Source organism: Rhinoraja longicauda, chromosome 36 (assembly GCF_053455715.1).
Source record: "Rhinoraja longicauda isolate Sanriku21f chromosome 36, sRhiLon1.1, whole genome shotgun sequence".
Taxonomy (NCBI): domain Eukaryota; kingdom Metazoa; phylum Chordata; class Chondrichthyes; order Rajiformes; family Arhynchobatidae; genus Rhinoraja; species Rhinoraja longicauda.
The window spans coordinates 4,965,964-4,979,612 of NC_135988.1; the positions used below are offsets into that span (position 1 = coordinate 4,965,964).

Consider the following 13,649-nt stretch of genomic DNA (forward strand, 5'->3'; position numbering starts at 1 on the left):
GACCAGTCTCACCCCGGCCACTCCCTCTTCTCCCCTCTCCCATCGGGCAAAAGGTACAGAAGTATGAAAACGCACACCTCCAGATTCAGGGACAGTTTCTTCCCGGCTGTTATCAGGCAACCGAACCATCCTACCACAACCAGAGAGCAGTCCTGAACTACTATCTACCTCATTGGTGACCCTCGGACTATCCTTGACCAGACTTCGCTGGCTTTACCTTGCACTAAACGTTATTCCCTTATCATGTATCTCTATAGATATTAAACGGCTCGATTGTGATCATGTATCGCCTTTCTGCTGACACGCAACAAAAAGCTTTTCACTGTACCTCAGTACACGTGAAAATAAACTAAACTGAACAGAAGTCACAAGGTAGTGTCATTCAAGGTGAATCATAAGATCATAAGTGATAGGTGACAAGTGTAACCCAAACAGGGTTAGGTTTAGTTTAGAGGTACAGCATGAAAGCAGTCCCTTCAGCCCACAGGGGCAACTTCTGCCCTACAGCTATCAGGCTATTAAACGCTACAACCTCAAATAAACTCCGAACTGCATAGCCTATTATTATTATTATTACTATTATTATTATTACACTACTGTTGTTTGTTTTTTGTGTGTATGTATGTGTGCGTGCGTGTGTGTATGTGAATATGTGTGTATATATATATATACAGTGTAAGAAAATAACTGCAGATGCTGGTACAAATCGAAGGTATTTATTCACAAAATGCTGGAGTAACTCAGACTGAAGAAGGGTCTCGACCCGAAACGTCACCCATTCCTTCTCTCCTGAGATGCTGCCTGACCTGCTGAGTTACTCCAGCATTTTGTGTATATATATATATATATATACATGTGCGTATATGTAAGTAGATGTATATACACACACTGAACTTTTTTCTTTCTCGTTTATTATATTAATTACATTGTACTATGTTTACATATTCTGTTGTGCTGCTGTAAGTAAGAATTTCATTGTTCTATCTGGGACATTTGTCAATAAAACACTCTGGACTCTTGACCCAGCCCATGCCAAACATCGATCACTCGTTCACACTAGATTACAAGATCATAAGTGATAGGAGTAGGATTAGGCCATTCGGCCCATCAAGTTTACTCCGCCACTCAATCGTGGCTGATCTATCTCTCCCTCCTAACCCCATTCTCCTGCCTTCTCCCCATAACCCCTGACACCCGTACTGAACAAGAATCTTGAGTTTGCTCTTGCTGCAGTTGTAAAGCAGGCTTTGTTAATTACAAGGGCCACAATATTCACCCACCCCCACCCACTCCATCTGCCCCCACACCCTTTGATTTCTTGGTGAGGACTCCACAGATGAATTAGGTCACCCCCACCTCAGGCTGCTCCGCTCCACCACAGAGCCATCTCCAAACACAAAGGCCACATCCTGTCTCATCACTCAGCCAAAGGGCCCTCTTGCTTTCTCTCAGCTCAAACACACTGGCAAGCGGAAGTCTCTAGAAAACTGCTCTGCCGGCCGTCCGATTGAAGACGAGGAGGTTGATCAAAACTAAAAGCAAAATAACGATAAAAACGCCCTCCCCGACAGACACTATTGGAACTTTAAGAATAAGGGGTCGGCCATTTAGAACGGAGATGAGGAAAAAACGTTTTCAGTCAGAGAGTTGTGAATCTGTGGAATTCTCTGCTTCAGGAGGCAGTGAAGGCCAATTCTCTGAAGGCATTCAAGAGAGAGCTAGATAGAGCTCTTAAGCATAGCGGAGTCAGGGGGTATGGGGAGAAGGCAAGAACGGGGTACTGATTGAGAATGATCAGCCATGATCACATTGAATGGCGGTGCTGGCTCGAAGGGCCGAATGGCCTCCTCCTGCACCTATTGTCTATTGTCTACTCAGCACGCCAGGCAGCATCTGTGGAGAGTTCATGTCATAGGAGCAGGATTAGGCCATTCGGCCCATCGAGTACTCCGCCATTCCATCATGGCTGATCTATCTTTCCATCTCAACCCCATTTGCCTGCCTTCTACCCGTAACCTTGGACACATAGAGTCATAGAGTGATACAGCGTGGAAACAGGCCCTTAACTTGCCCACACTGGCCAACATGTCCCATCTACACTCGTCCCACCTGCCTGCATTTGGCCCATATCCCTCGAAACCTGTCCTGTCCATGTACTTGTCTCTTAAACGTTGGGATAGTCCCTGCCTCAACTACCTCCTCTGACAGCTCATTACATACACCCACCACCCTTTGTGACACCCTTGCTAATGAAAAGCCTATCAATTTCCATTTTAAAAATACGCACTGATTTGGCCTCCTCTCCCACCCGTGGCAATGAATTCCACAGATTCACCACCCTCTGACTAAAGAAATTCCTCCTCATTTCCTTTCTAAAGGCACGTCCATTTATTCTGTGCATGAGAGCTGGCCTTTTAAAAAAATATACAAATACTTTATTCCCAAAACAAAACCAAACGTACAGAGTAGTAACGCGATCAAATCAAACGCTGCCCGTGTCGGCAGTTTACAAACAAAACAGTTGTCAGATTAAAATCCCGCCAACTTTGTCAATAATACATTCGATCTCCCGCGGCGACCGGCGTTCACGGAAACCTCCAGCGTCCCCGTGGACACCGCGTGTTCCCTCTCCAGGGACACGCCGGCACGGACGTAACCCCGGACAAGGAGCGGGCAGCCAGGCTCTGTGCGACTGTCGACTACCCGCTGACTGGACCTGCGGACAGCCATCTTGGCCAAGCCCAGGAGCAGAGCCTCCCTCCCTCCCAACCCTCCCCCCTCTGTACCGGGTACCCAAAAATCAGGCTAAAATGGAGGCAAAACCTGAGGAGCAGCCCCTTCAGATACTCGAACAGGGGCTGCAACCTCTCGCACTGTAAACACAAACGGTACACGGTCTCTTCCTCGCCGCTGAAGTGACAGGCGGCCGGCGGGACCGTGAACCGGCTGAGGTACCTGTTGCAGGTCAAGGCTTTATGCAACACTCTCCTGCTGGCCTCGCCGAGGCAGCGTGAGGCGTAGGAGGGGTCAACGGAAGGGAGGTCGGTTTGCGTGATGGTCTGGGCTGCGTCCACAACTCTCCGCGCGGTTTCTTGCCGACAATGAGGCAGGATAGGGTTGGGTGACTGAAGGGTGAATGAATGAATTAACTAATACTTTATTGTCACATGAGACAAGTCACAGTGATATTCGTTGTTTTGCAAACCCAAGGTATGCAAAGAGTCGCCACATGAAGGGCGCCGATAAAGTTACACAGTATCCCACGCCAGGTCCTCCGTTGTTCTCGCCCCCTTCCCACCCCATCATGCCCCCCCCCACGCCAGGTCCTCCGTTGTTCTCACCCCCCTCCCACCCCCTCATGCCCCCCCCCCCACGCCAGGTCCTCCTTTGTTCTCACCCACCCCACCCCTCCATTCCCCTCCCCCCCCACGCCAGGTCCTTTGTTCTCACCCCCCTCCCATCCCCCCTCCTCCCCCACGCCAGGTCCTTTGTTCTCACCCCCCTCCCATCCCCTCAGCCCCCCCCCCCCCCACACTCCATGCCAGGTCTTCCTTTGTCCCGTGAACAGTAAGGACTGGAGCACCTTCAGCATCAGACTGGTCCCACCAAGATGCAGCACAGAACGCCACAGGAGATCCTTCTTCCCTGTGGCTATCAAACTGTACAACTCCTCCCCCTACTGTCACGGGGTAGACTGACTCCCCTCCCCCACCCCCAGTCCCCAATCTTTGCACGTCCCCATTCCTTTACACCCGTCACTTTAATTTCCTGTATCTTGTGTTTTATCTCCAGGTCCCTCAGGTCGGCCGACTTGGGGCTACTGACTGTCCCGCGGTCTAGGCTTAAGCTCAGGGATGACCGCGCTTTTGCGGTTGCAGCTCCTAGACTGTGGAACAGCATCCCTCTCCCCATCAGAACTGCCCCCTCCATCAAGTCCAGGCTCAAAACCTATTTCTACTCCCTAGTGTTTGAGGCCCTCTGAGGGGGCGCTGTGAACTGTTTATGTATGTGCTGTTATGTTTGTGTGCCATTGTATGTTCGTTCTTAGTACCTGAACTGATGTACAGCACTCTGGTCAACGTGGGTTGTTTTTAAATGTGCTATACAAATAAAAATTGACTTGACTTGACTTATGACTGTTGGCAGATCAATTTCCCTCCTGGGATGAATAACGTTCTATCGTATCGTATGCCGTGAGACACAAAATGCTGGAGTAACTCAGCGGGACAGGCAGCACCTCTGGAGAGAAAGAATGGGTGACGTTTTGGGTCGAGACCCTTCTTCCATTCCCCTTGCCCACTCTAACAACCAGCTCCAGGGACAGTTCCTTTTAAAAATATCAAATATTAAAATAATATATACAGTACGATAAAACCAAAGCAGAACCCACCACTGTAATACAAGACAAACAATAAACAAGTCAAGTCAAGTCAAGTTTATTTGTCACATTCACATACACGATGTGCAGTGAAATGAAAGTGGCAATGCCTGCGGATTGTGCACAAAAAAGAATTACAGTTACAGCATCTAAATAAAGTTAATAAGTTACTATAGTGTAGACAAAAATGTAGTCTCTGGAGTTATAAAAGTTGACAGTCCTGATGGCCTGTGGGAAGAAACTCCGTCTCATCCTCTCCGTTTTCACAGCGTGACAGCGGAGGCGTTTGCCTGACCGTAGCATCTGGAACAGTCCGTTGCTGGGGTGGTAGGGGTCCCTCATGATCTTGCTTGCTCTGGATCTGCACCTCCTGATGTATAGGTCCTGCAGGGGGGCGAGTGTAGTTCCCATGGTGCGTTCTGCCGAACGCACTACTCTGCGCAGGGCCATCCTGTCCTGGGCAGAGCTGTTCCCAAACCAGACTGTAATGTTGCCGGACAAGATGCTCTCTACAGCCCCAGAGTAGAAGCAATGAAGGATCCTCAGAGACACTCTGAATTTCCTCAGTTGTCCAACTATCTTACACTCCTTGTCAAGGATGTATTCAACCCTCCGCGGTGCCCAGCGGTCCCTGAATCCCCCCAGGGTGCCCGTGGACAGCGCACGGTCCCTCTCCAACACCACCCGGGCGCGGATGGACATAACCCCGGAAAAGGGACAGGCAGCCGGCTCGGGCAGAGCCCTCTTCCGCCCGGCGCCGTGACTCGCGGATGGCCAGCTTGGCCAGGCCCAGGAGCAACCCAGCCAGGAGATCCTCGCCCCCACCTACCCTCTCCCCTACGCACAGGGTGTCCACAGATGTGGACGGTGGGTGTGAGGTGCAGCCAGAAGGCAAGGAGCAGCCCCTTTAGGTATTGGAACAGGGGCTGCAACCTCACACACTCCATGTACACGTGGTACACAGACTCACACACTCCATGTACACGTGATACACAGACTCTTCCTGCCCGCAAAAGTGGCGGGCGGCTGGCGAGTCTGTGAACCACGAGTGGAACAGGTCGCAAGGGACTCCTGGGTTCAGTAGCCTCCACCCCAGGGCCCCGATCTAGAGGGGGAGAATCCCTGTGTAGAGGGACCCCCACCGGCAGCAGTTCTCCTCAATCGAACAGCATCAAGTGGAACAATTTCAATGGTTCCAGATAATTCAATGCCCTCACTCGAGCCATTCCTAGAAACAGGCCCTCTGATTCCACACTGAGCTTGAGGCACCTAGTCACACTGATCATAGAGTCACAGAGCCTGGAAACATGCCCCTTGTCCCAACACGCCCACGCCAACCAACCAACATACACCCTTTACCACTGGACAACATCTTTCCCAGAACATGGCGGCCAAAACTCAACACAACAACGACGTCGCCCATTCCTTCTCTCCAGAGATGGTGCCTGTCCAGCTGAGTCACTCCGGCACTTTGTGTCTTTCCTCGGTGTAAGCCGACATCTGCAGTTCTCTTGGGTTGCGCGGGGATTGTTGCCGTTGGGTAAGGCAGGCGCTCTGGTTCCGTGTTTCAGGATGACGAGCCGCTGGAGGTGTCCCGCGGAGGGGGCATTGGGCAGCGGGAGGCCCATGCCACCGACGAGGAGAAGCTAGCGTCCACGTCCGCCAACCCCGCGCCCGGCGGGGCCGAGGGCAGGTGCGAGCCCGAGGATGACAACGAGTACTTCGAATGCTCCAACCTCCAGGGCGGCCCACTGAAGCTGGAGCCCATGGACCCCACTGAAGGTAGGAACGCCAGATACCCCCCCTCCCCCCATACCCCCCACCCACCCCCCTTCCCAGCCGGCCCACTGAAGCCGGAGCCTACGGCCCCCACTGAAGGTAGGGGCGCCGTGAAACCCCCCCATACCACCATCCTCCCCCCCCCCACCCACCCACCCCATCCACCCCCCTTCCCAGCCACCCCACTGAAGCCGGAGCCTGCAGCCCCCACTGAAGATAGGAACGTCAAGAAAACTACCCCCCCACTCCCCCCACCCCATCCGCCCCCCTTCCCAGCCGGCCCACTGAAGCTGGAGCTCACGGCCCTCACTGAAGGTAGGACTGCCGTGAAACCTTCCCCCCCCCCCCCCCGGTCTCGACCCGAGACGTCACCCATTCCTTCTCCCCAGAGATGCTGCCTGACCCGCTGAGTTACTCCAGCATTTTGTGTCTTCCTTCGATTTGAACCAGCACCTGCAGTTTTTTTCTCCTATGCACATAATCCTCTGACATATTCGCCACCTACAACGGGATCTCACCACTGGCCACATCTTCCCGTCTCCTCCCCTTTCCGCCTTCCGCAGAAACCGCTCCCTCCACAACCCCCTGGCAGAGGTAAGTCACAGCGCCGGAGACTCAGGTTCAATCCCGACTACGGGTGCTGTCTGTACGGAGTTTGTACGTTCTCCCCGTGACCTGCGTGGGTTTTCTCCGAGATCTCCGGTTTCCTCCCACACTCCAAAGACGTGCAGGTGTGTAGGTTAATTGGCTTGGTATGACTGTAAACTGTCCCTAGTGTGTGTAGGAAAGCGTTGGTGTGCGGGGATCGCTGGCTGGTATGGACTCGGTGGGCCGAAGGGCCTGTTTCCGTGCTGTATCTCTAAACTAATCTAAACACCCGCCTACACTAGTTCTATGTGATCCCACTTTCTCATCCACTCCTGACACACTAATGGGCAATTCGCAGATGGCCGATTAGCCGACAAACCCGCACGTCTTTGGGATGTGGGTGGAAGGGCCTGTTTCCACGTTGTATGTCTAGACTAAACTCAAGAGCACCAAAATAACACAGGCCTTTGCTTCAATTTTAGGTTTAAATAATTCAAAAGCACTGGACCACTTGGAAACAAATGCGGCTGCAGGAGTAAGTAGTTTATTTGCTGAAACATCTTACTGTTTCTACCTGAAAGATCTTTTTCAAGAGTAACACAAGCTTACGGGAATGTAAACAAAAATGTAACTTCAACTTTGAGGTTTGAGCATCTTTCTCGAGAGGGCGGCACGGTGGCGCAGCGGTAGAGTTGCTGCCTTACAGCGCGTGCAGCGCCGGAGACCCATGTTCGATCCCGACCACGGGCGCTGTCTGTACGGAGTTTGTACACGTGGGTTTTCTCCGAGATCTTCGGTTTCCGGGGTTAAGGTGTTGGACACGTTAGAGGCAGGAAACATGTTCCCAATGTTGGGGGAGTCCAGAACCAGGGGCCACAGTTTAAGAATAAGGGGTAGGCCATTTAGAACGGAGATGAGGAAAAACTTTTTCAGTCAGAGAGTTGTGAATCTGTGGAATTCTCTGCCTCAGAAGGCATTGGAGGCCAATTCTCTGAATGCATTCAAGAAAGAGCTAGATAGAGCTCTTAAGGATAGCGGAGTCAGGGGGTATGGGGAGAAGGCAGGAACGGGGTACTGATTGAGAATGATCAGCCATGATCACATTGAATGGCGGTGCTGGCTCGAAGGGCCGAATGGCCTCCTCCTGCACCTATTGTCTATTGTCCTCCCACACTCCAAAGAGGTACAGATTTGTAGGCTAATTGGCTTGGTATCATTATAAATTGTCCCTGGTGTGTGTAGGATAGCGTTAATGTGCAGGGATCACTGGTCGGCGTGGACTCGGTGGGCCGAAGGGCCTGTTTCCACGTTGTATGTCTAAACTAAACTCAAGAGGTTCAGAATTCCAACAACAAAGTTAATTTTCCTGCAGAATTTTCAAAACTAAAGATCTTTTAAATAGAATATTATTGAATAAGTATCAATTGAAGTGCCTGAAGGAACTGTGGATGCTGACTTACAATCACGAGAAGCTGGAGTAACTCAGCGGGTCAGGCAGCATCTCTGGAGAAAAGGAATGGGTGACGCTTCGGGTCAAGACCCTTCTTCAGATTGATAGTCGGGGGAGGGAAGCTAGAGGTAAGAAAAGCTTCAGAACAAATCAGAATCGGCACCGGTGGCCGAAGAGCCTACAATGGTCCATTGTTGGCTGTGGAATCAATTGAAGTGGTTGCCTATCAATTATCTACCCATGGTTAAAGTAGTAGCTTTTAGACAATCATGTCTAATTACTGTAGGGAGGTTACGTGAAAACAGTTTTCCCCCTTCTATTCTGTTTATATCCAAAACAGCCTTTTCTCTGCTTGTTAATTTTCCAAAGTGACTTTTAAGTGCTTTTCTAGATATCGATTGTAATCGCATTATAACCAATTTGGTCCACATAATACAAATAATGTTCTCCAGTTCAATATTCACATTATAACCTATTTAAGTTATGGAAATACAGGTGATAGTAGAACTACCTGAATAGGAAATGGGGCAATCAAAATATACACAGTCTGCTCCCACCATCAGAGGCAACTTTTTTTCAGAGGGTGTGCAGCGTAGGGTTACTAGGTTAATTCCTGGAATGGCGGGACTGTCATATGTTGAAAGACTGGAGCGACTAGGCTTGTATACACTGGAATTTAGAAGGATGAGAGGGGATCTTATCGAAACATATAAGATTATTAAGGGGTTGGACACTTTAGAGGCAGCAAACATGTTCCCAATGTTGGGGGAGTCCAGAACCAGGGGCCACAGTTTAAGAGTAAGGGGTAGGCCATTTAGAACGGAGATGAGGCAGAACTTTTTCAGTCAGAGAGTTGTAAATCTGTGGAATTCTCTGCCTCAGAAGGCAGTGGAGGCCAATTCTCTGAATGCATTCAAGAGAGAGCTTGATAGAGCTCTTAAGGTTAGCAGAGTCAGGGGGTATGGGGAGAAGGCAGGAACGGGGTACTGATTGTGGATGATCAGCCATGATCACATTGAATGGTGGTGCTGGCTCGAAGGGCCGAATGGCCTCCTCCTGCACCTATTGTCTATTGTCTATTGTCTTCCTTGTTTGATTTCTGGAGCAGCTTGAATGATATTTGGAGATCCCTTGACTCCTTTCTAATATTACGAGGATATTGCCAGGACTAGAGGCTCTGAGCTATAGGGAGTAGCTGGAATTTATCTGTACCTTGGAGCGCAGGTGGATGAAGGGATGAGAGGTGTATACAATCATGAGAGGAATAGATCGGGTTGACGCTCAGAGTCTCTTGCCCAGAGTAGGGGAATCTAGGTCCAGAGGATATAGGCTTAAGGTGAAGGGGAAAAGATTGAATAGGAATAGTTTAGTGGGATAATGGCCAAATGCGGGCAGGTGGGATCAAAGATACTAGAGGAGCAAGATAGACCACTCGACCCTAAAAACCGTAGTACGTCACGGCGCCATTTTAGTAGGCAGAAACTTGCAGAAACATTTAAAAAGAAAAATAACAACAATCTGTGAATTGATAGATGAGATATATTCTGCATTTTAATGGTATCATCACACATACTGTTCCCCCACAACACTGATTACACTGCGAGAGGCATAGGGAACGGTGGGTTTTGCTTACTAAAATGGCGGCCGTCACGCTTCTTTGCGTACTACACTTCAGTATAGGCGATTTCTACGGAGTGGTTCATCTTGCTCCTCTAGTATCTTTGGTTCCACCCAACCTAGAGAAAGGCATTGACATAAAAAGCTGGAGTAACTCAGCGGGGCAGCCAACACCTCTGGAGAGAAGGAGTGGGTGACGTCTCGGGTCGAGACCCTCCTTCAGACATTGCTCGCACAGGTGTGTCTGTTGGGAGGATGAACCGGTGATTATCTCGAGGCAAAATGAGATTATGAAGGTTGTGTCTAAAACCGCTTTAATCTGTACAAGGTTAACCGCAGGGCAAAGCTTCAACTGGAGATGCTGTCTGGCTCAAAGCCTGAAGTCAGAGCTGCAATTTTATTCTCGTCAGCCAACACTCCCTTTTGCACTTTGTCACAATGATAATTTTGCAGATAAAGGGCGTAGAACTAAGTCAAACTGAGGGAGCAGAGGGGCGGCACAGTGGTGCAGCGGTCTGTGGAATTCTCTGCCTCAGAGGGCAGTGGAGGCCATTTCTCTGAATACATTCAAGAGAGAGCTAGATAGAGCTCTTAAGGATAGCGGAGTCAGGGGGTATGGGGAGAAGGCAGGAACGGGGTACTGATTGAGAATGATCAGCCATGATCACATTGATTGGCGCTGCTGGCTCGAAGGGCCGAATGGCCTGATCCTGCACCTATTGTCTATTGTCTATTGTTTATTGTAGACTTACTGCCTCACAGCGCCAGAGACCCGGTTCTATCCTGACTACAGGTGCTGCCTGAACGGAGTTTGTACGCTCTCCCCCTGACCGCATGGGTTTTCTCCGGGTGCTCCGGTTTCCTCCCGCACTCCAATCTTGCCCGTCTCAAGTCCAAGACTAAGACATCTACGAGCTCCCTCATCGAGTTCTAATACGCAGATGACAACTGTGTTGTAGCTCTCTCAGAAAACCATCTGCAACAGATCCTGACTGCCTTCAACAGTGCACACACGAAACTTGGACTCACCATCAACTCCAAGAAGGCTCAGGTTATCTACCAATCGTCACCAACTGAGACTAATCGGAAAGAACCGTCAATTCAACTTGGTGAAACAACCCTGGAAAATGTGGATCACTTTCCGTACCTTGGAAGTCACCTCTCCTCCAATGCCGACCTTGATGGTGCGATCCAACATCGTCTTGAGTGTGCTGGAACAGCTTTTGGGCGTCTTCGAACGAGAATCTTGCGAAATCGTGACATCCGAACAGACACCAAGATATTAGTGTACAAAGCATTGGTGATCCCAACGCTCCTGTATGCATCAGAAACCTGGACAACATACCGAAGCCGTCTGAAAACACTTGAAACGTTCCATCAACACAGTTTTAAGAATAAGGGATAGGCCATTTAGAACGGAATGGCGGATCTGTCATATGTTGAAAGACTGGAGCGACTAGGCTTGTATACACTGGAATTTAGAAGGATGAGAGGAGATCTTATCGAAACGTATAAGATTATTAAGGGGATGGACACGTTAGAGGCAGGAAACATGTTCCCAATGTTGGGGGGAGTCCAGAACCAGGGGCCACAGTTTAAGAATAAGGGGTAGGCCATTTAGAACTGAGATGAGGAAAAACTTTTTCAGTCAGAGAGTTGTGAATCTGTGGAATTCTCTGCCTCAGAAGGCAGTGGAGGCCAATTCTCTGAATGCATTCAAGAGAGAGCTATTTAGAGCACTTAAGGATAGCGGAGTCAGGGGGGTATGGGGAGAAGGCAGGAACGGGGTACTGATTGAGAATGATCAGCCATGATCACATTGAATGGCGGTGCTGGCTCGAAGGGCCGAATGGCCTCCTCCTGCACCTATTGTCTATTTTCTATTGTCTTTGAAGCAGCTTAAATATCAGCTGGGAAGGCAGAAGAACCAATGTCAGTTAGCGTGCTGAATGAAGCAACAACATCAAGAATCGAAGCCTTCATCATCAAGAACCAACTAAGATGGAGCGGTCATGTTGTTCGGATGGAAGACGAGCGTCTACCAAAGCAAGCCTTCTACTCCCAGCTTCAAGAAGGCAAACGTAAAAGAGGCGGACAAAAGAAGAGATTCAAAGACGCCTTGAAAGCCAGCGTGAAGAAATGTGAAATCCACATCGACATGCGGGGAACCAGTGCCAAGGACAGGAAACTCTGGCCGACCATCGTCCAAAAAGGAACAGAGGCCTTCGAAGCCAACAGATGCACAGAACTAGAAGAAACCACACCTGGAGTATTGCGTACAGTTTTGGTCTCCTAATCTGAGGAAAGACATTCTTGCCATAGAGGGAGTACAGAGAAGGTTCACCAGATTGAGCCCTGGGATGGCAGGACTTTCATATGAAGAAAGACTGGATAGACTCGGCTTGTACTCGCTGGAATTTAGAAGATTGAGGGGGGATCTTATAGAAACTTACAAAATTCTTAAGGGGTTGGACAGGCTAGATGCGGGAAGATTGTTCCCGATGTTGGGGAAGTCCAGAACAAGGGGTCACAGTTTAAGGATAAAGGGGAAGTCTTTTAGGACCGAGATGAGAAAGTTTTTTTTCACACAGAGAGTGGTGAATCTGTGGAATTCTCTGCCACAGACGATAGTTGAGGCCAGTTCATTGGCTATATTTAAGAGGGAGTTAGATGTGGCCTTTGTTGCTAAAGGGTTCAGGGGGTATGGAGAGAAGGTAGGTACGGGATACTGAGTTGGATGATCAGCCATGATCATATTGAATGGCGGTGCAGGCTCGAAGGGCCGAATGGCTTATTCCTGCACCTATTTTCTATGTTTCTAAAAGAGAAATAAGCGGAAAGAGAGGCAGCAACAACCAAAGCCCGATCTGACATCTGGAATCACCTGCCCTGAATGCCGAAGAACTTGCGAAGCCAGGACTGGACTCATAAGCCAGCTGAGAGTTCATAAACACAACAGAACATAGACCATCATCCTCGACCTCGAGGGATCGCCACGACCACAACGACTTACATGGGGATTGTACTAATTATGTCCGGCGAATAATCGTACTGAGCTGTGTGCACAAAGAAAGAGATTCACTCTCCCTTGGTACACGTGATCATAAAAAGAACTGTTGAACCATTAAGGATGGACACAAAGCTGGAGTAACTCAGCGGGACAGGCAGCATCTCTGGAGAGAAGGGATAGGTGACGTTTCGGGTCAAGACTACTCTTCAGATTACCCCGGGCACTTTCCCCTGCAACCGCACGAGATGCAACACCTGTCCCTTTATCTCCCCCCCTCAACTCCATCCAAGGACCCAAACAGTCTTTCCAGGTGAGACAGAGGTTCACCTGCACCTCCTCCAACCTCATCTATTGCATCCGCTGCTCTAGATGTCAACTTATTTACATCGGCGAAACCAAGCGCAGGCTCGCCGATCGCTTCGCTGGACACCTGCGCTCGGTCCGCGTTAACCAAACTGATCTCCCGGTGGCCGAGCACTTCAACTCCCCCTCCCATTCCCAGTCTGACCTCTCTGTCATGGGCCTCCTCCAGTGCCATAGTGAGGCCCGCCGGAAATTGGAGGAACAGCACCTCATATTTCGCCTGGGCAGCTTGCAGCCCAGTGGTATGAACGTCGACTTCTCCAACTTTAGATAGTTCCTCTGTCCCTCTCTTCCCCTCCCCCTTCCCAGATCTCCCACTGTCTTCCTGTCTCCACCTATATTCTTCCTTTGTCCCGCCCCCCTGACATCAGTCTGAAGAAGGGTCTCGGCCCGAAACGTCACCCATTCCTTCTCTCCTGAGATGCTGCCTGACCTGCTGAATAAATACCTTCGATTTGTACCAG

The 13,649-nt window shown here is 49.9% G+C and overlaps 1 protein-coding gene across 5 annotated transcripts in view; it reads left to right on the forward strand.

Moving 5' to 3' along the window:
* The window catches only part of tacc1 (transforming, acidic coiled-coil containing protein 1), a 207,778-nt gene that overhangs the window by 165,016 nt on the left and 29,113 nt on the right, over positions 1-13,649 (forward strand). For all 5 annotated transcript variants that reach the window (XM_078428738.1, XM_078428734.1, XM_078428735.1 and 2 more), the window contains 2 exons: positions 5,950-6,160; positions 7,228-7,280. In XM_078428738.1, coding sequence (XP_078284864.1) covers positions 5,950-6,160; positions 7,228-7,280 — 264 coding nt within the window. The remainder of the gene's footprint in view (positions 1-5,949; positions 6,161-7,227; positions 7,281-13,649) is intronic.